The sequence below is a fragment of the Magnolia sinica genome, chromosome 14 (assembly GCF_029962835.1).
Source record: "Magnolia sinica isolate HGM2019 chromosome 14, MsV1, whole genome shotgun sequence".
NCBI lineage: Eukaryota > Viridiplantae > Streptophyta > Magnoliopsida > Magnoliales > Magnoliaceae > Magnolia > Magnolia sinica.
In genome coordinates this window covers 11,261,124-11,284,300 of record NC_080586.1, presented here as the reverse complement: position 1 = coordinate 11,284,300, position 23,177 = coordinate 11,261,124, and the positions used below count along the sequence as shown (strand labels likewise).

At 39.8% G+C, this 23,177-nt stretch overlaps 2 protein-coding genes across 2 annotated transcripts; both read left to right on the top strand.

Annotated features, from left to right (window-relative positions):
- The first annotated feature begins 6,769 nt into the window (after positions 1 to 6,769).
- On the top strand, positions 6,770 to 8,711 carry LOC131226187 (major strawberry allergen Fra a 1-2-like). The gene is made up of 2 exons (XM_058221941.1): positions 6,770 to 6,978; positions 8,336 to 8,711. The coding sequence occupies exons 1-2, from the start codon at positions 6,795 to 6,797 to the stop codon at positions 8,635 to 8,637; spliced, it is 486 nt and encodes a 161-aa protein (XP_058077924.1). The 5' UTR covers positions 6,770 to 6,794; the 3' UTR covers positions 8,638 to 8,711.
- A 12,044-nt stretch (positions 8,712 to 20,755) lies between these two features.
- On the top strand, positions 20,756 to 21,703 carry LOC131224803 (major allergen Pru ar 1-like). The gene is made up of 2 exons (XM_058220204.1): positions 20,756 to 20,951; positions 21,294 to 21,703. The coding sequence occupies exons 1-2, from the start codon at positions 20,768 to 20,770 to the stop codon at positions 21,596 to 21,598; spliced, it is 489 nt and encodes a 162-aa protein (XP_058076187.1). The 5' UTR covers positions 20,756 to 20,767; the 3' UTR covers positions 21,599 to 21,703.
- Positions 21,704 to 23,177: the final 1,474 nt, after the last annotated feature.

Here is a 23,177-nt window from a genome sequence, read left to right as displayed (position 1 = left end):
CATATGACATATTGGCACGTAAATAATACTTCAATATAGATTGCAACACACATGCCATATTGGCACATTTGAGGCACTTGAATGGACGTTTATACATGTGAGGTACGTGAAAGTGGTGATGGCACATGTTGCATATGTCACACATTGGCAGATGTGCGTGTGAAGTAACTAAAGATGGGCGGGCTGCCATGTGGCACATGTGGCTCGTTAGCATATGCCACACATGTGGCACATTGAGGTTTATGGCACATGGAAATGTAAGTCACTAAATCCCTGTTTGGCAGGCACCTAAAAATGAGCTGATTAATGGATATCACATTATTTCTTAGAATGGAATATACCTTGTCATGCCTAATATAAAATATTTCTATTATAAGAATATGCTTTTAGGGGGACTTTATTAGCCATCCACCTCACTTCTTTTTCCAGTCAATGCCAAATTGCAATTTGTGGTCTGAAACTAGAAAGCGACTCAATCCTCGATTCCCTGAAGAGCTATTATTGGGTGGTGACTATTATTTAATTTTCCAAAGGGCTGCATGGGCACCTCTCCTTCTCTACAAGTTGCATGCACTTTAAAACCGAGCTGCCCAAATAGTATAAGACACTACTTTAGATGGATTAGGACCCCAAATTACAGTGAAGGTATATATGGTTACAGGCGCTGATGGGTCAGGTCTAAGTCGAGGGGAGTCCTGTCTCCGATCCGACCCATTTAATGGGTTAGGCCTATGTTAGCACAAGAGCGAGCCCACTAAAATCTGAATAGGGTCTAGGTCAGTCCAAGTCAAAATAGGCCGATTCATTTATTTAGTGGCTGATGTAGAGTGGGTCGCGGACAGTTTCATGGCCAAGATGGACCAGAAAAGGTCCGATCGGAGACAGGTGATCCGGACTGTTAGAACTTAAAATGGACGTATCTTGCAAAGCGGAATGAGCTATCGGACGTACCATATATGATTTTGGGGTAGGACGAGCTCGTTTAGCCACCCAACCTATCCAAGCCAGGTTGCCCACGCCAAATTTGCGAAATACCATCAGATCAACGGTTGAATTTTTGTTTAAATTTTGTTTATACTATTTATAATAAGTTTCAGTTTGATTATAACTCTCCATTTGTTGGGCTTTAGGAGTTGCGCCCAACATGAAAAGTGCTTAGAATAGTTAGGAGAACATCATTGTTTGGCCAAATAGGACACTTACTATTTTTGAGAAAAAACTATGCGCATTAATTAGAATCATGACCGTTTATAAATAGTAAGTTTACTATTTATAGTAAGTCATGATTTCTAAGAGTTTTAGTTGTAGTTTAATTTTGAAACTTCCTCCATGGCTAAGTATCCCTATTTAAAGGGGTGTAAACTTGTTAATTCAATCATCAATCAATTTATGAACTTTCTATAATATTATTTCTATTTTCTCGCTTTTCTTCCCCATGGATTCGAAATGTCTACATGAGGAGTTCAGAAAAGCTTCGTGGATTTGAAGTAGTTATCCTTAAGGAAGACGGTGATCAAACTCATCAAGTTTATCCCTGCGTCACTTGCACTCCTTGCCGGGAAATAAAAAGCACCTAATGGTCTAAATTCCACTGACTAATTTCTACTGTAGTTGGAATGCTCTATTCGGTGTGACATCAGAGATGTTATGAATTAAATGAAAGTATATAATGTTGAGCAGGCTGTTGGACACGCTCCACATAGCAGCAATGAGGGGATGTGACCGATATTGAAGTGGGACGTGGACTTTATGTGAAATTCCTTCAATGGGATGCTAGGTGGGGCCCATTTTGATGTTTGTGAGAAATTCATGCTATATATATATATCATTTTAGGATTCGTAACATTTGTATGGTTACGGAAGTTTTGTATTAAGCATTTATTTTATTTTTATTTTTAATTTTTCACTTCATCCCCGAAATAAGGACCTTATATTAAGTTTAGATGGCATATAAATATAAAGGTAGAGCCCAACTGTAGGCAACCCCCAATTTTGACTCTCGTATGGCTGCCTTGATTTTGGAACCACCTGATTTTTGGTCTCATGACCTAAAATAATCCAAAGGAATGGATGGACGGAAGGGATTCCTCACAAATATCACGGTGGGCCCCACCTAAGCATACCAGAGCAGTAATTTCATGCGAAAGCCAGGAAATCCGCGTCCATTCAAATGGGTAAAATCGTTATTTCATGCAGGGAGAGTCATTGCTTCTTGGCCGTCTATCATATGTACATACGGCACTTTTTCATTGGTGGGTCATTCAGTCCTCTGCTGTATGTAACCTACGTTGGACTACTGTGTTCTTGCTATTCGGGACTCTTGCTTGAGTTAAAAGCTACGTGTACGGCAGATGAGCCATTTGGACATCGCATTTTCCCAAAGGAGTAGTTAATTTGAAATCCGAAGGAGAGGTTATGCACGCAAAGATATTGAAATGCTTGAGCTGTTTTAGTGCTGATTTGCGTGCAACGTTTGCTTACAACTCCTCTTTACTAAACATAGATTCTTGGGTTTTCTATACGCTTGGTTTGGAATCTGATTTGCTTGTTTGGGACGTGACTTAGCTCGACCTGGATTGGGACCCTGACCGTGGGGTCCACCTTAATGTATGCATTGTATATCTATGCATTCATCAACTTACTTTAGGGTATTAGCCCAAAAATGAAGGAGAAACAAATATTACGTGGACTACACCACTGGAAACGGTGGTCATTGAATACTCACCGTTAAAAACTTCCTAGGATTTATCCAAAACTTTTGTGGCTGACAAAATGTTTTAATAGTCATTCACTACTGTTTCTTGTGGTGTGGTCCACCTGAGATTTGGATCTGCTTCATTTTTGAGTCCATACCGTAAAAATGATCTTGCAAAATGGATAGACGGTGTAGATATATAAAAAAAAATACGTCGACGTGGGTTCCACAGTCAGGATCCCACCAACATGGCCTGATCCGGGTCGCAGCTAAGTCACGTTGGTTTCGTTCAATCACCACTGTTCCTAGAGTCCACCTGAGTTTTGGATCTTCTTTATGTTTTAATACAGAATACATACATCAATATGGCCCCCACGGAAGCTGGGTCCCACGGAGCGGATGAGGTAGTGTCAATGGGCCGGGCTCAGGCCTAAAATGGAATTTACAAGAAGCCTGGCCCGACGGTCTCGGCCCAAAACAGTTCAAAACGGGCCGAGACCGACCTCAGGCCCGGCCTGTTGACACTCAAGGTACATGTTCAATGTGAATGTGATAGTCCACCTCTATCTAGTGCTAATGGACAGATGTGGGGCCTACGTAATGGATGTATCACATCCAACCCGTCCAATGGATGTGTCCCCTTAGGTTAGTTCCAGGGCCTGAAAATCAGCTCCATTCAAAACTATGGTGGGCCCCTCACAGGAAACAAGGTGGAAAGCAGGGCATCCACCCTTGATTCTCACTGGGGCCCATCTAGGATGTACGACATCCTGATCATCCATGGAAGATGAATGGTTGGGATGTGTTTTAGATTCCATATACACAATCTGATGGGCCCCATTTAACTCAATGGTAGGAATGTTCTCTCAATTTATCCCTTTTCTGTTTGGGCTGACCTGTGGGCCCTACTTCTGCCCCTACCACAGCGCACATCTTTTTCTATTGTGGTATCTCAGCCATCATGTATGTATGGCATCATAAAGATCAATCCAGACCGTCTAAATAGAAGATCCATTATTGATGGTGGATTCACAAATATTACACTAACCAAGCAATCCCAGCCGTCCTATTGGCGTTTTTGGAACGGATGGTAAATTTATATGATCCAATTCAACGAGTGAAATCAGATCAGATCCATCGATCATGGGTTCCATCCATGACGCAGCCTATTATTTGGTTGGTCTATATTGACATGCATGTATACCATGCGTGTGGTAGATGACAATCGAATATGCTTTTCTGACACGTGGGATTCTGCACATGTGGGCACCTTGGTCAGGGCCGAGACAACGATTAATGGGCCTGACATGGAACAAGCCTGGCCATTTGTGTCCTGGTCTTAAACCAAGTCCATGGGCCAGTAATCTAGGCCCAGGTCTGGCACATGACAAGCTACAACCAGATGTCCAACAGGCCAGCCCAGTACAGCCCATTACTCTCAAGTTATTGATCCAAATTTATATAGTCCAATTTGGGCAGATTTTAATAAATGGCATAATCCCATGCAAGTTGATTAGTGCACTTTTATACTAGAATAATTAGTAACGTCCAAACACTGTAATTGATACCATTTCCTGAGGAATCATCAGGCTCCATGCATCAAAAAACAAATGGTGTCCTATGTGCCGGCCTGTACAAATGGGGCCCTTGTTAGGTGATCCAAGATCATTATAACATAGGCCCCACTACTGATGGGTGATTCCCATAAGCTTTCTAGACTGGAAGTTCATGACATTTGGAACAGTGGGCTAGAGATAAAATATTTCACATTAAAACAAAAGCAACTGTCTGACTAGAAGATTTGAATATAGAAGAGTTTTGAGGCATCATCACGGAAGGTGTGGCCCATCAGATGAACAGTCCAGATCAACGAAACATGGGCACTATTATTCATAATGGGTGCATCAGCAGGACTTAAACCAGCTGCTGGATCGGCCATATCTCATTCTGAGGGCAGATCCACTACAACCCAATGTGTGGAACCTGCGGTGGTGTGTGCATGGCATCCAATCCGTGCATGATGTGGACCCCATCATTTTTTCATTGTCACCCAAAATCAAGCTGATCTGAAACATCACTGTGGCCTTATGAACGGATTGGATGGCATACAATAGGAAGATTTCAACTGTGGTCGTCTTTATCTTTATCCTGACTGTTTTCTGTGGTGTGGTCCACTTGATCTTTGGATCTCGCTCATGCCCTAAAATGAACGGTCAAAATGGATGGAACGGTGGACCTCACAGCTTAGGGCTGCAGGCAAACCGCATACGAGATACTTGTTTGTAGAAAAAGTCAGAGGAGCATCCGACAACTCGGCGGTTCCTCTCGATAAACCAGTCTTGGTTCATCGCGAGTCACATTCCCTGCATGCAGATGTATATTTAGTGACTATGAACTAATCATCCCTTAGGCACCACAGTGGATGCCCCATATAAATTCCGTACCGATGAAAATATTCTACGGTTCAGATTAGCGAAATTTTTGCTTCAAATGTGGACCACTGACTTCTTTTGTTGTATCGTCCTTTGAAGGACATAGATCAGATGGCCAGGATTATCCAACTGGTATGGCATTTCTATCGTGTTCCATCTACAGTAGGGCATATGAAATGGATGGTCACGACTAACCAAACGCACGGACGTATATGTTGAGCTGAGTTGCAATTAACCTACATTGGTTAGTCTCAGCGGATTCATGTCAGTCCTGGCTCCCTTCCACCGTATATCGTGATCTTTTTCTTTTGACGGACAGATATTGTTCAACTCGAGTGTGCGTCTAATATTATTTAGAAAAATGGCATCACACATGTACATTTGATCATTAGTGCACTTTGATGATGGACCCGGACATACAATTACTGGACCACCTTTCCTGAAGAGGTACATCCACCATTTTTTTTTTTCTTTGACAGCTTCAAGACTATCTGATCCATCGCCAATTTTTGGACGGTCAAGATACGTTCAGAGAAATGGTCCAATCTTATCAATTATCCAGTTGATGCCATTTCCTAATGAGAAATTATCGTTCTTGATGATTTAAAAAAGAATGGTGTCCTGCGTGCCGGCCTGTACAAGCGGGCGTGGTATCTGGTGATCCAGGCCATTGATAACATGGACCCCACCACGGATGGGCGATTCCCTACAAGATCTAAATTGGAACTTAAATGTTATTTTGATAAGTGGGCTACAGATTATAAATAGTTGCACATTAAAGCAAATCAATATATATGTGGATCTAGGAGAGTTTAGAGGGATCATTATTGAAGGTGTGGTCCATCAGATCAACGGTTTGGATCAACGAAACATGGACACATTTCCAGGTTCTTCATCACGACTTACAATGCCTCTTTACTAAACAGTAACAGACGCACACTGGATCGGCAGTATTTCCCTCTGGTCCGAGGCCGGCTACGTAGGTGAAGCTTAACCTACAATCCAATGAGTGGGGGCCACAATGATACGTGCATGACATCCAATCCGTACATCATGTGCACCCTTCTCGTGTTCTCGTCGTCTCCCAAAAACCAGGCTGATGTAAAATTACGTGGTGTGGCTAACCTAAGTTTTGGAATGGCCTGATTTTTTGGGTATTCAATCATCCTGATTAGTTGCATCTTCTGAATGTATTGGATGCCATTAAAAAAAAACCAGTGAGCCCCAAAAAATCTAGAAGGTCTTTAACGTGGGGTGTCCCTATCTCAAATGTTTCCTGTGTTGTGGCCCACCTAATTTTTGGATTGTCCTGATTTTTAGATAGCTAAGATAAAAATATAAGGCACACAAGATGTACCGATTGGATTTAATGGAAGAAACACAGTGGATCCCACACATCACGTATCCCAAAAACAGATTACTAGCAGGTAAGATTTTAGTTTATTCACACTTTCCAAGCCGTCTCTTTTTGACATTATTCTCGCATTGCCTCCAAGAAACCAACAAACACTACAACATAAGCATGCAATTTTAAATTGGATAATATATGAATTTCAAATTTTCATATATGTACTCACCATTCTATAAATACCCATGTCCTCCCACAAACAAGTCCCATCATCATCATCATCATCATCATCAATCAATCTTCATTATCTTGTGACAACATGGTCGTGGGTAGCTTCACCGTAGAGCAAGTGTCGGCCTTCCCTCCGGCAAGGCTATGGAAGGGGGGCATCCTCGACGCCCACAACCTAATTCCGAAGGTCCTGCCGGAAGTCATCGCGAGCATCACTATCATTGAAGGATATGGTGGGGTTGGCAGCATCAGAGAAATGAAATTCACCGAAGGTTTTGACCACCCAATCATACAATTCATACTCTTCTCCTCTGTCTGATAATACACTTAGGCACACATGCATGCACATATAAATGTATTTATTTATACATATCAGTATGTGAGAATGCAGGTATGGTTGGCTACACAAATGCAAACTTGGTGTAATGGATTTGGCATAGAGTACTTATGATCCTACGACCCTATTCAGGACCAGGGAAAATTAAAACATGAATTTATATTAAATTGAAACAGGTATATCCAAAGTCCATTGTTTGGTAATCAAATCATAAATTCACGGATGAGTGTTTGGAAAATATTTATTTATTTATTTTATGATTGATCATTTTGTGGATTTGTCAAGGTGTTTAACTTTTTCAGAGATTTGAATATCCTACAACTTTATTTGAGATTAGAAAATTGAAAACTATAAATTTATATTAAATTGAAATCGGTAAATCTAAAGTCCATAGTCGGGGAATCAAGTTATAAATTTATAAATGACGATTTAGGGAATGTGTTTTATTATTGTTTTTTTCTTGTATCGATGGTCATTTTGTGGATTTGTTGAGTCTTTTAATATTTTTAGATATTTTAATATCACAAATTTATAAACTAATGAAAATTTAATAATGTACAGATTTAACAAATTACGACCTAAAGACAGATAGAGAATATTTGAAATATGCGGACTTTTAAAATCACGGATTCAAAAATCCCTTCCTGAATCCCTCATACTTGTATTTAGAGTTGGGCATGAGACGACCCCACTCAGCAAACTTGACTTGTCCGACTCGATCTGAATCGAGTGGGTGAGTCGACCTGAATCGAGTTGACTTCATCCAATTCGAACTCAAACTGAGTCGAGTCACCCAGTAACTCGACTTGACTTGACCTGAAATCGAACTCGATACTGACTCGATTCAATCCAAATCAATCCAAAACTTAACTTGTGTGTGTGTGTGTGTGTGTGTGTGTGTGTGTGTGTGTGTGTGTGTGTGTGTGTGTATAGATCTAACATTTCAGATCTGAGATGCCATGTAGCTGATGGAGAGGCTGCAATTATGGCAAGTGAATCTAGTTTTGGGTTGTGATTTCAGCCCGTGGATACCTGCTGCACTTTGTCCTAACTTGGTACTTGTGATCGGGTTAGACTTGGTCTGAATTAGTCCAGGCTAGACCCAGACTCGGATCTGGTTAGGCATACTGGACTCAGTATCGAGTTCGGGTCGGGCCCATTTCAAAACCAGATCGAGTCAGGTCAACCCTAATTTGGTCCGACTTGAGTCGATGCCCAACTCTACTTGTATCACATATGAATGTTTGTATGTATAATGCTGGTGACTATGAACTTATTGTGACTTTGTGCAGCTATTAAGGACATTACTCAATTGAAGGACTGCATCAATGTTGTGGATGATGAGAAGCATGTCTTCAAATACACTGTCATAGAGGGAGGGTTCATCGGGTTAAAACTGAAATCTTACTCATTTGAAACTTGCTTGGAGCCTGCAGGAGACAATGGGTCCATATCCAAGCTCACTGTAGAGTACGACACAATGGACGGTCAGTCTTTGACTGATGCTGATGTCAACATGATCAAGGGTGGGATTATAGGGATGGCAAAGGCCATCGAAGGCTATCTACAAGCAAACCCAGATGCATATGCTTAGGCTAGTTGAATTCTACTACTGCTTGGACTGTAGTCCATGTGTGGAGTTTGATTGTTCTACTTGGGAAATTCGTAAACCTTCTCAATGATAAATGAAAGTGTTTGAATATGACATGATTCTTCAATTTGGATGGTGAGTTATTTGATACTCGAGATGCGTATGACACTTCTACACATACTCTCAATAAGTTAAATAGGGAGTTTCTCGCACACTAAGAAGGGCCACACGGGTGGAACTTTCATGATATCCATAGGGCGAACTGCCTCATCTTCACCGTGATGTATCTATTTATCTACGCTATCTATCCCTTTTCTCAGATGTATGAGCCCAAAAACGAGGTAGATCTAATGCTCAAGTGGACCACACCACAGATGACTCTCGCATTTAATGCTTTTAACATTTAATGTAACCCAAGCTTACTATCTAGTGGGATCCACATGAGCCTTGTATTTGCCTCATTTTTGGGCTCATACATTAGAATGATTTGAGAAAATGGATGGATGGCATGGATAAACAGATACATCCCGTTGAGCCTCACATGAGCCCCAGGTAAGACGGATAATTGTCCAGTTGGGGTTGGACACAATTCGCGGCCCAGCATTCGATAACTCGTTGGTTCCTCTCAATAAACATGTCTTGATTCATCGTGAGTCACATTCCCTATATGCATATGTATGGTCAATGACTATGAACTAATCATTTCATAGGCACCACAGTGGATACCCCGCCATATAAATTCTGTAATGATCAAAAGATTCTACGGTTCAGATTAGCGGTCAACCACTGACTTATTTTGTTGTATCATCCTTTAAAGGCCATGGATCAAATAAGATTATCAAACTGGTGTTGACAATTCAATATAGCAGCTTGATCCAAGCCGAAGTTTGGACCCCAAGCACTAAAATAAACAGATACCTTTAATATGAACTAATATGATTAGATTCAGGTCAATTGCCTACTTAACAACTCGCAGAATTTGATAATTATCAACCAATAATCGGATGGAGGAGTTCTTCCTCTCAAGAGGGGTTACTTTATGCTTTTCGAAAAAGAACATTTAATACCAGTGCAATCAGATAAAAGAAAAAATTCACAATCCGCCATTAAGAGCAACTGTAAGAATTGTTGTTACTGGTTTATCGCTACTCCTATGATAAGATGAGATTAAAAAATGATAGATTTAGTTTAATTGGATGTTGTGTTAGATTTTTTGGTTGGTTGGATTCCTCTATCATTATAGAGTTCTATTTCAGTTTGTTCTTTTAGATCTTTCTTGCATTACTACAACATGTTAATTATAGTAGTCGAAAACTCTTTCTAAATCATTCTCTTATCTATATCTTTTTTCTCTTTTTTTTTGTTACCTGTCTTTTAACGACTGTTCCTCTTCTATTGGTCAAGACTTTATTCTTCTTGGTCACCTTTTGTATCATGAACAACTTGACCACATTTCTCTTCGCTCATAACTCAACCACGACACTCCGTCGACTATCCCATGATACGTAAAATTGGATTTATGCCATCTATAATCCCATAAAAAACTCTCCAAGTATCTTGAAAATATTTTCATCACTTCCTATTCCTCATACAGTGCTACATGTTTCCCTCCTATTGGCTTTCCTAAAATGGCCCGAAATAGGATACAACATTGCCCCCATGCATTTCACCTTTGGAAAAAGGTGAAAGTAATGTTGTTTTGTTGCTCGATACAATAAGTGTAATCGGTCATTGATCCACACGTTATTTTCCTATTGATTTTGCCCGACCGACATCGTATCGAGAAATATCCTTAGTGTTACTTTTCTAGGTTGTCTATTTGACATGTCGCATAGAACTGCATTATATGATGAGTCATTATTATCATTTCATTAATGCACATGTATCTTGGCCAATACACAGATGCCTTTAAGTCCGTGCTCCTCTTATTTCACTCCTCACTACTTTTCTCTTGCATAAACCTTTTTTTTAAAAAAAATAAAATAAAATTTAAGTTTCCTAGTTTTAATCTGTCATGGCTACATCTTCTTCTTCTTCCATTCGAGCTCACCATTAGAATCATTCATCAGAGACTTATATGTCCTGTTATTGGGAAAGGTTAATGATCTTCTATTGATCAACACTCCGATCGAACCAGACATGCACTGTTAATGCTTAGTCCAGCCTTCACCCTGTAGTCACCTATAAACAACTTTATGAAATCGAGCCCAGTTTTCAAAAGTGCATTGATAAAGCTTTGCTTGTGCAATTCAACAATCTCCTGGATCCTTCCAATGCATTTAAGTCTTCGCGAGGATGACTAAAACTGATGAATGGCCGGGCCGACAGGTTCACTTACGTTGAAACACAACATGGTGACATGCAGAGACAAGCAAAAATCTATGAATACGTCAAACTCTCCATCCATGAATATCCAGCTAACTCCTTCCTCATTACAGTAGCGTCGGTTTTTTGGAGTCAATTGACTAATACATTACATTTTGGATGCGGCCCCATGGGTCCAACGATCGTGGATATATGTGCATTCACCAACCTTCTACATTTTAGGGAGTATGTCTATCCAGGCTTTGCTATGAAACATCCTCATCCCTTAACCCTATCGGACAAGATTAACAAGGCATATCCCACCTTCGTGGCTCTACAACCCAAATCTCGGGAAGAGGTTGATGAACAAGAACATATTGCTTTCTATTTAATGTGAATTTGTTGATTCCTGTTATGCGTGAGTGCCCTACAAATCACTAAGGAATATATCCATATGGCCGAGACGCTCGCTCAAGGATGTTAACCTGCCCTTATCCCCTTTGTGTTTGGCCATCTTTACCGTAGCATGTATGAAACAATTACAAATGGATATTACCACCCTGGTGGACCTTTCTGACTTGTCCAGATGTAATTTTATGATTATTTTGGAGCAAAGTTTATTAAATCTATTCCATTAAGGATAGAATTTACTTCCTTTATCCACCGCAACATCCTCTACCCCAAAATTAATAATTCTTTAATTTGCTTGGTGTATGAACTTTTTTCTTTCTTTTACTGTTTATAAGTTCAATCATTCTTTTTTCCCTTTTAAAGATAAAGAGTTCGACCCGATGTGTTTCACTAAAGATTATGAGTAGACCGACATCGAGATGGCAAGCCTCAGATATACAGCTTAGAAAAGCTATCTAATTCATAAATACCTATTATACGATGTCACTATAGATACAGGTGTTAATGTCAAGGTTGTCATTGAACAATACTGCCCCAACCTTCTTGCTCGTCAATTTGGTTTGGCTCAAGGTATCCATTTTTCTTTCATTCATCGAACTTGTAATCAACCTTCGACTCATCAACCAGTCGTAGACTCGGCCATCACCTTTCAAACTCTCTATAGAGGGTTTAATTCCATAAGCTCTTCTTTCATGCTCCCTCTCTTCGCTAACTACATGTAACAATTGGAATCATTTCACTCTTAATGGAAAAACTACTATAAAACCCTAATCAACAGGTTTCATGAATTGATTATTGGCCAACTTTCTTTTCCATCAAAGATAGAGAAACCTATTATTAAGAAAAAGAAAATAAATTATAAAGAAATTACCAAGAAATTGATTTCTCCTCAGTTGGTCATTTCTCTAATCCAGAGGAAGACATGAATTAGGAAAATGATCTCGGCCGCATGGATTATCCTAGCCCCAACACCAATAAAAACAATTGAACCATCATTCTCATTAATAAAAATGGTCAAGTCAATTCAACTTAAAATTGAAGCGAAAAATGGTCAAGTCAATTCAACTTAAAATTGGCGAAATTTGGGATTGTGGACCCCACCTTTTATCCAACTATTTTTATGAAACAATAAAAACTTAGTTTGGGAACTTAGACCTGCACGTGCGAAGACTGAATTTCAAGATGAAAATACCCCTCCCTTCCTTTCGAAGACGAGCGCTGACGCTCCTCCAACTGAGAGTTGTACGAACGGCTCAAAAGAGATCAAAGTTACATGGCCCCACAGCTATATATTTATTATATCCACAACGTTCATCCATATTTCGAGATCATTTCGAAGCATTATCCAAAAAAATATCATATCTAAAGATCAACTGGACCACACCACAAAGAGCAGCGGGAAAACTGATTTTCACCGTTAAAAATTTTGTAGGGCCCACCATAACATTTGTTTTCCATCCAATCTATTCATAAGGTCACAAAGGCCTGGATGAAGAGGGAAAAAAATCATAATGATCCAAAACTTCTGTAACCCCTAAAAGGGTTTCAATGGTAGACGTTCAATTCCCCACTGCCTTTTACAGTGTGGTCCACTTGATAGTTAGATCTGTCTTATTTTTCGTCTCAAGCTTAATATGAACTCGCTAAATAGATGGACGGTTTGGATATAACACAGACCTCATGATGGGACCCACAAAATGCAGTGGGGATTACAACAACAAAAAAATAATAATAATAATAATAAAAACTGGGAATCTATGGCTACGGTGTTTTCTATGGCTACGGATTATAACCGTAGCCATATCCGTAGCCCTTGCTTTTTCGATATGTCCTTTGATATGTATCGAAGGTCTTTCGATATGATCGAAAAAGGTCCAGAACTGTCCAACGAGTTTGCCTCAAAAATCCTGCAATTTTTCATACATATCGAAGAGTATTCGATATGTATCGAAGGTGATTTTTACCTGTAGCTACGGTTTATAACCGTAGCCATAGCTACAATCCGTGCCAATCTATGCAAATTTTATTTTATTTTATTTTACATGGAGAACTTTATTCTACCTACAATTTTCTCTAATACATATTTATATAAATATGTATATATAAGCATATTAATTTTTTTTTCTCTTTTAATTCATTTCTTTGTCTATTTATTCAATAAGCATATCTCCTAAATTAGAATGATTTACTTAACGTACCACATATGATTTTGGGGTAGGAGAAGCTAATTTAGCCAACAAACCTAGTTATTTTTCAAGATTCCATCAGGTCGATGGTCGAAAATCCATTTCATTCACTTTGTGGTTAATTTGAGCGGGGCAAACTAGAAATTGATCAGCGAGGCAAACATTAAATTGAGCGGGGCAAACTAGAAATTGAGCGTGGCAAAAATGATATTGAGCGAGCAAACATGAAATTGAGCGCGACAAACTAGAAATTGAGCGGGGCAAACATGAAATTAAGTGGGGTAAACATGAAATTAAGTGGGGCAAGCATGAATTTCAGTGGGGCAAACATGAAATTGAGCGGGGCAAACTAGAAATTCACCGTAATGCTCTCACTTTTCGAGGGATGCAATAGACCAATGGTTTCGATAATAGATCAATGGCCTCACTTTTTTAAGCCAAGAACTCACATCGAGGGTATACAAAGATGATATTTAAACCCACATCATTTATATGAAAAAGAGCCACTATTTTTAACTTTTGGTAATACAAATAGTACAAGTACTACTATTGTATTAATGAAAGTAAAAAGGCGGGAGAATCTAATCTACATTTTGTATTGACTGCCTATTTCTGGCCATTTAACGACTGACAATGGGCCCCACATCTATCAATAATCTCCATGTGGCTCACCATGTTTTAATATGTAAAATCCACTCAGTCTTTAAGTTCCACTTGAACTTGGAGCCAAAAATCAATTAGATCCGCGAATCAAGCTGTTATTTGTTGAAAAAATGTAGTCCTCTCACCAACAATCCCTACCACATCACGATTTGATTAAACAAGGCAAAGTGATTGGGAAGGCTAGATGTTGTTTGTCTCTCTTCTATATAAATTAATACTAATTAATATCAATAATTTCATGTTTGCCCTGCTCAATTTCATGTTTGCCCCTCTTAATTTCATATTTTTCCCACTCAATTTCATGTTTGCCCCGCTCATTTTCTAGTTTGCCCCACTGAATTTCATGTTTGCCTCGCTCAATTTTCAGTTTTCCTCGCTTAATTTCCAGTTTGCCCCGCTCAATTTCATGTTTGCCCCGCTCAATTTCTAGTTTACCCTGCCCAATTTCATTTTTGCCCCGCTCAATTTCTAGTTTGCCCTGCTCAATTTCATGTTTGTCCCGCTCAATTTCTAGATTGCCCCGCTCAATTTCATGTTTGCCCTGCTGAATTTTCAGTTTCCCTAGCTTAATTTCTAGTTTGCCTCGCTCAATTTTATGTTTGCCCTACTCAATTTCATGTCTTCCCCACTGAAATACATGTTTGCCCCATTTAATTTCTAGTTTGCCCCGTTCAATTTCTAGTTTGCCCCGCTCAATTTCATGTTTCCCCTGCTGAAATTCATGTTTGCCCCGCTCAATTTCTAGTTTGCCCCGCTCAATTTCTAATTTGCCTCACTTAATTTCATGTTTGCCCCGCTCAATTTCATGTTTTTCTCGCTCAATTTTCAGTTTGCTCCGCTCAATTTCATGTTTGCACCGCTCAATTTCATGTTTGCCCCACTCAATTTCTAGTTTGCCCTGCTCAATTTCATGTTTGCCCCGCTTAATTTCTAGTTTGCCCCGCTCAATTTTCAGTTTGCCCCGCTCAATTTCTAGTTTGCCCCTGCTCAATTTCATGTTCACCCCACTCAAAAGAGTTCAAAGTTACATGCGCCCCACAGTTATGTATTTATTATATCCACAACATTCATCCATATTTCGAGATCATTTGGGAGCATTATATATATAAAAAAGAATCATATCCAAATATCAACTAGACTACACCACAAAGAGCAGCGGGAAAATTGATTTTCATTGTTAAAATTTTTGTAGGGCCCACCATAACATATATTTTCCATCCAATCTATTCATAAGGTCACAAAGACCTGGATGAAGAGGAAAAACAAATTTCATAATGATCCAAAACTTTTATGAACTCTAAAAGGGTTTCAATAGTAGATGTTCAATCCTCCACTGCCTTTTACAATGTGGTTCACTTGATAGCTAGATCTATCTTATTTTTCGTCTCAAGCCTTAATACGAGCTTGCCAAATAGATGGACGGTTTGGATATAACACATACCTCATAATGAGACCCACAAAATGTCATAGGGATTACAATGAAAAAAAAGAGCTAGTGAGTTAGGGTCAGTGAGACCCTATAGCTATGGATTATAACCGTAGCCATAACCGTAGCCCAGACTTTTTCACATGCCCTTCGATATGCATTGAAGGTCTTTCGATATTATCGAAAAAGTCTAGAACTGTCCAGCGAGTTTACCTAAAAATTCCTGCAATTTTTGATACACTATGGCTACGGATCATAACCGTAACCATAACCGTAGCTAGATTGCCGTGGGCAGCAGTGCCTGGATGTACGGGTCTTATCCACACCATTTATCCCGTTCCCTATATCATTTTAGGTGTTGGGCCGAAAAATGAAGCTAATCCGACATCTAGTGGGCCATAGCGTAGCAAACAGTATTTTCTACCATTGAAACCCACTCCGATGTTTCTAAACATCGAAACATGCCCAATATTGGGCTTGATGGGTCTGTCTGGGGCCATAAAAACCAATGGCTGGGTCGGATTCCCCTGATGCGGGCCCCACATAGGAAAAACCTTGAAAATAAATAAATAAATAAATTGAGCAACAGCAGCAAACGCTGCTGCTGCTGACAAGCAAGGACGTCTAGCAGCGTCCTGGGCTCTAAAAGCAGGGGTCCCATGTGTGGGCCCCACTGTGATGTGTGTTGAACATCCACGTCGTGCATTTGATGGGCCCTTAGGGTGGTGGGCCGCCTCCCAAAAATCAGCCGCATGTGGAGCTCCAGGTGGCCCACACGACAGGAAACAGTGATATTGAACATCTATCATTGAAACCCTTTTGGGTTGTCACAGATGTCTTAGATCATTATGAAATTTGTTTTTCCTTTTCATTCAAGCCCATGTGACCTTATCAATGGATTGGATGGTATATAAATGTTATGGTGGGCCTCACGTGGGACCCACAATGATGTATGTGTTTTATTCACACCGTACACAGCATTGGACGGTGGAACCCACCATGGTTTACATGTTTCATCCACACCGTCCACACCATTGGACGGTGGGACCCCCCATGATGTATGTGTTCTCTCCACACCGTCCATCCTTATGGGACCCACCATGATGCATGCATGGTATCTATGCCATCCAACCATTTTGAGGCATCATTTTATGGCATGAGTTAAAGAATGAGTCAGATCTAAAGTTCAAGTGGACCTTACCATTTAAATAATGGACCGTGACATCCACCGTTCAAACTCCTAAGGGCCACAATAGTTTCTAATTAAGCTGATATTTGTTTTCACTTCATCTACCTATATGTTAACTTATGAATAGGTCGGATCTCAAAAATATATAAGGGTGGGCACGATTGATATACATGAAGCCCATTTGATTCGGCCCATTTGCGGCCCATTTGATCCGGCCCGTTGATACGATCCATTTGATGTATTTGAAGCCCATTTGATGAGGCCCGATGTAATGTATTTGGGGCCCGTGGGTTGAGGCCCATTGTGATGTATTAGGGCCCATGAGTTGAGGCCCATTGTGATGTATTCAAGGCTCATGGTTGAGGCCCAGTGTGATGTATGTATGGCCCGTTAAGTTGCATATGAATTTCTTGTATGGGCCACTCTTTAGGAGCAATGTTGGTTAAATGGCCACATTGTTGGGCAATGATGGTTTAATGTCCACATTATAACCTTCTCTTAAGCCTTGTTTGGCCGATTCCGATTGTCAAGGCCGATTATTAGTGCCGGTTATCAATACCGATTATGAGTATGTGACAGCATAACATCATGATACCTACACCTTAGAGCCATCTTGTGTATATATTGGGCCCATAGGAAAGTCTAGTTTATTGCACGATATAGAGGGTAATGAAGCCCACTTATTACACTTATACTCAAATTTTCCCTTGGTGGGGGATATTGTGACGCTCCATCACTATGATCACATGTGAGTGGGCGCACGTGGGCGGACACTGATGTGGGCGGGACCTGAGGAGCCTGGGCCAGTTACCAGTGATTGGCAGGCTACTGTGCTGGTAGGCTACTGTGCACACAGTGAAGGTAGAACTTTGTCCCACATCAGTTGCATCGTTCGATGTTGTGGTGGCTATAAGTTGGATTCTTTCCTTAACTATTCTTGACACGTTTTAAATCAGTGAGCTTATCTTGATATTTGGACTAGATCCGCTGTCCTTCTGTGGACCCCATCATTTGTATGCATGTTGTGATGGATGATTGATTAGAGCATATGTCATTGGGCTGAGATGCTTATGGGACTCCTTGTGAGACGGAGTTACCCCCACATGATCACACGATACATGTAGGTTTGATGTATGGCTTAGATATGGCTGACGGTATTCGTGGACTCATCATGATTGATATATTACATTGCATTCTCAGTATATGATATTGGCTTATTACGTTTTTGCATCGCATAGCCTTGATATGGTCGTTAGCATTCATGCCTTGCATCGCTTACCTTGGTACGGCTGATAGCACTCATAGACTTACCAATATATTTTCACTTACTCTGATTACTTTGAAATTACTTACTTGGCACTTACCTTGTGCACACACTTTCACCACCCTCTAAGCTTTCTATAAGCTTATGCATGATAGATGCGTGCAGGTGGCATTAGGTCGCAGCAGTGTTGAACTTGGAGCGTACAGCGGACTTCTGGAGCTTTAATTTCGATATATGTATTTTCCTTTCAGCATTATATTCAAATGATTATATTAGTGGATATGTGATGATGATGTTGCTTTTGTGATTTGGGTAAACTTGTGGTTATGCTTCTTACGAGATAAATGTACGTGGAAAAATCCTCCTTGTAGGATCCCAGGATCGAAACCTGACATATGGACGCTAGGAGCCGAGAATGGGGTACTATGAAGGCTGTCGGCACCGGATCCAGTGATCGAAAATTTTGTGAGCTAGGTTACTGAGTTTGGGGCGTGACACGTAGTGTCGACATTCACAACAGTTTTCGAGTTTCCACCCTTGTATGTGTATCGATTGTTATCACTTACTAACTCCCCACCATATGAGCATAAGATGATTATCGAAGCCATCTTTTAAAAACAAACATAATGATATAACTTGTTTAGTATTCACATGTTTAACGTGGATTTGACCAAGTAGTAGGAAATCCACCATTATACTAGGTCAAATATGATCGACTTATCGGTCAAATTTTCGAAGTTTTCAATTGCAGGGATGTATTCCACTCAATTCGTGATGATTTTCACTCACTTTGCGATGAATTTCACTCACTTCTTGATCCTAAAGTGATTGAAATTGAGCGCAAACTAATTGAAAATGATCCCGAAGTGAGTGAAATTGACCGCGAAGTGAGTGAAATTGACTGCGAATTGAGTGAAATGACTGATGAGTCGGTTATATTTGAGTGAAAATAACGGATAAATGTGTGAAATTTACTGAGAAGTGCATGAAATTGACCGAGAAATTCATTACATTTATTGCGAAACATCGTCAAATTAACCGTTCACTTCTTGAAGTTGACGGTAAAATGCGTGAAATTGACCAAGTAGTGCATGAAATTGATCGATCGATAAATTCAGTAAATTGACCGAAAACTTCTTGAAGTTCATTGGATAACCGCGTGAAATTGACTTAGAAGTGCATAAAATTGACCACGAACTTCTAAGTAATTTCTTCAGATTTTAAACATTCTTACCTCCCACAGCCGCCGTATTAGTGAAACCCGTGTTCGAGAAGAAGAATATGAGTGCGTTGATGTTAAACACATTCTTCGAAGAAAAGCCTTCAAGATTTCACGTTTATCAATGCATCCACGTCCTCTTAGAAAAAAAATGCAGGTAGTCTTGAGTAGAATGGAACATGGAAGATGCAATGTGATAGTAGGATGGGGATTCTATGGAGATTTAATGAAAAAAATGGGTGAAAAGAAGGAATAGGGATGATAGAGATGAGTTTAGACGTGTATTTGGGTGTAAGGGAGAGAAAGGAGTGAAATTGATAAAGCAGGGGCATTTTGGACCTATGGAAAGTCATCCGTACAGTGGGGGAGTATTCTTGAACGGTAAGAATTGGAGGGCTTAAGGTGCATGGCTCACAAGTGAGTTGTACAGCAGAAAAAACTCTTGTTTCTATCGGGAAACTCTTGTTTCTATCGGGAAGAAACGGTCTTAATGCAATATCCCAAATAAAGATCTCAATTTTCTATTCAAGGCAGGTCCCTTCTTAGTCAATGGTAATAAACTAATAATCCTGCAATGGAGTTTTGATACTCCGGCAGAGTGGGATGGGGATGGATGATACGCATGCACTTAGAAATTGCGTATGTGCTGTAAATGTAATTCAAGTTCAAATGATGGGTCCCCTTTTATATGTATTATCAACAAAAACTTGGGCTCATTTGATTATCTGACTGTTGGTTTAGTGGGCATTTATTAAGAATAAAAATTATATAATGGCCCACAAATCATAGGTGAGGATTGTTCAACCAATCTGATTTTAGGATTTTAGGAGTCTGATGCAGTGACAGCGGCTTCCACAACTTAGCTCAGTTTGGATAATCGTTTACCACATGTTCTGCATACCTCCATATCAAGTGTCATATTTTGGCAGAGTATCAAATAAGTAGCCTTTAAAAAATTTATTATTATAATAGCATATAGTTGCACATTTCTTCAACAACTCATTACCCTTAATAAATAAATCAGTCAAATGAATAAAATTACAAACATTAATTCAGATAAACAAGACTCTCAATGGGCCCAACTTGGTCAACCAAGCCCGTTTATTTGTTGGGCCCATTGGGGGCTAGGCCCAGTACAGTGGCCTTAAAGTCAGGCTCCAGGCTTATTAGAAAATGTTGTTGGACATGAGCCCTAACGGGCCCATGTATTTTAAGACATAAAATTCAAGCACTGACCCAACCCACAGGCCATAAGTGGGCCCCATTTCATCCAATTAATATTCCTAGATAAAAAACGATCAGTATCATGTAAATTCATTAAGAAGAGTAGGTAAACACAACATCATTTGTGCCCTTGGGCGAGTCTATAAATACCATCTTCCGTTTCTTTTACTCTCAACAAACCTCCATCATCCATCATCTATATGCCCTACGTCTCTTTGTTCTTTCACTAGCTTAGTAGATACTAATCATGGTCGGGGGCACCATTAACGACGAGTTTGTTTCTCCAGTCCCACCAGCAAGGTTATGGAGGGCAGGCTTTCGGGACGTACGTGTCTTGGTACCGAAGCTCATGCCTGAAGTTATAGTTAGCATTGACATTCTTGAAGGAGATGGTGGTGTTGGCACAATCAAGAAATTCAACTTCACTGAAGGTATGCATACCCATGCAACCTAAGAGTCGAAAATAATCAATGTTTTTTTAAAAAATTAAATTACCTAAATTTTGGTTAATTCAACTTCTATATGTATGCATTCTTTTTAGTAAATCCTATTTTTGGAACATCCCATTGTACATGTGGCACTTGTGCATGGTGATCAACGACATTGATTTAGGTGGTCCACATGTATGTGGGCCACTATAAATCTGATCATTAGTCCGGAGTGGACCACTTGGAAGTTGACCACATTTCAGGGGTCTCTTTGTGCTTTATGAATGGCTCATTGTCTTTAAAATGATACTGATGAGAGATGCATCCATCTCATGCAATTTCCAGTTATCAAGGATTACAGATTTGTGACGGATCGTGTGGAAGTGATGGATGATGAGAAGCATGTCCTCAAATACGTGGTGATTAATGAAGGTGGGCACCTAGGCACAAAGATAAACTCCATGTCTTGTGAATTCAAGATCGACCCCTCAAGCGATGGAGGCTGTGTAACCAAGTTGAAAATCATCTACGACTCGGATGAAGATGGCCCCACAGCTGAGGCGTGTGCTGCGGAGACTAAGGAAGGAGTTGTGGGGATGGTGAAGGTAGTTTTTGCCTATTTGCAGGCTAACCCTGATGCTTATGTGTAGTAGCTAGAATGGATGGGTGGGCCATGCATACTTTATGATAGACGGTGGATGTTTCAATTTGATCTACGTTATTGTTGCATGATGATAATAAAATGGTTTGTCCGTTTTCACTAGTCATATGTGAGCTTGACTTTCTTGCATTCTTTTGTAAGGGAAAAGGTACCATGGGCTCCACCTATCCCGGCTTAGATATGCTGGGTCTTCATATGACTTGGACCATCCATATAACAGCCATGACGAAAATATTCAGTGCGAATGATGGTGTGTTGTCCAATGGATATTTAAAAGTGCAATGGCCCACAATCAACCAAAAGAACTCTACTTGACTCGATCGTTAGGATCTGGCCAGGGCTAGCTTTCAATTGGAAAATGTGCGTGTGTAGATGTAGCCGTCATGGTACATTTATAAGGAGAATCAGGAGGCGTTGTACACTGCTGTTTGGCTGGATGATATGAAATCTCCATCTAGTGGTCCTACGTTATATGGCCTTGGCCCTTAAGCGACTGTCTTTGTATAACCATGGTTAAAAGACCTGGCAACTCCAACTGATTCGTTTTGTCTCTTGATGTTGCCCATTAAATAGCACCGTTTTTTAATCCATGTTTTTAAATTTAAGATTTCCACTCTTTTTTATCCGTTTCTTGTATGTTGTGATGTTGCTTATTAAGTAGTGGTGCAGAGAGGGACGTGATGTGGTCGATCATCATCTTCATTAAGGAATAAATACTCCGAATCCACAAAAAGTTCGTTGGACTCCTCGTAGAGTTTCCTCGAATCCATGGGTGAAAAATAAAAATAACTTTTAATAAATTTATTAATGATAAAAATGAAATAATAATCATTTAAATAATAAGCTCAAGCTTAGAACTTTGTTTTAAATTCAATTTCTAATTCAAAAACCCTAAAAACGTGACTTACTATGAATAATAAATTTACTATTTATAGACAGTCTCCATTTCTATTAGACTTCATTGTTTTCAGCCAAAAATAGTAAGTGTCCAATTTGGCCAAACTACGTTGTTCTCCTAACTTTTCTAACGTATTTTAATGTTGGGCATGATTTCTCAAAGAATCAGAAGTTATACTCAAATTAAAACTTACTACTTATGTAAAAATGAAACTAATTAATGGGATTTTTTACTGTCAATCCGATGGAATCTCACAAATTTGGCATGGACAACTTGGCATAGTGGGTTGGTTGACTTACATAGGTTCTCCTACCCCAAAATCATATATAATATGTCGAAAAACTCATCTTTGTTTGTGAGAGATACGACTAACTTAAGGTTCTGATGGTCTGGATTGTTTCTGCCTCTATTTGGGCCTTCTCTAGTCCATCTTTGCCATTAAAGTGTCTGCGACCTGCTCGACATCAAATATGACCATTTCCGCTAAGAAACAAATCCTCTAATAACAACCAGAAACTCTTGACCATTTCATTTTTAACATCACGATGAAAACACTTACATCTTAGGTTTATGAAAAAGGGTGTTTCTTGGTTTCTTGGGCCTGAGCTCACAGCAATAGAAGCACTTAGGGGTGTACACGAACCAAGCTAGCTCGGTTAGCTCATTCGAC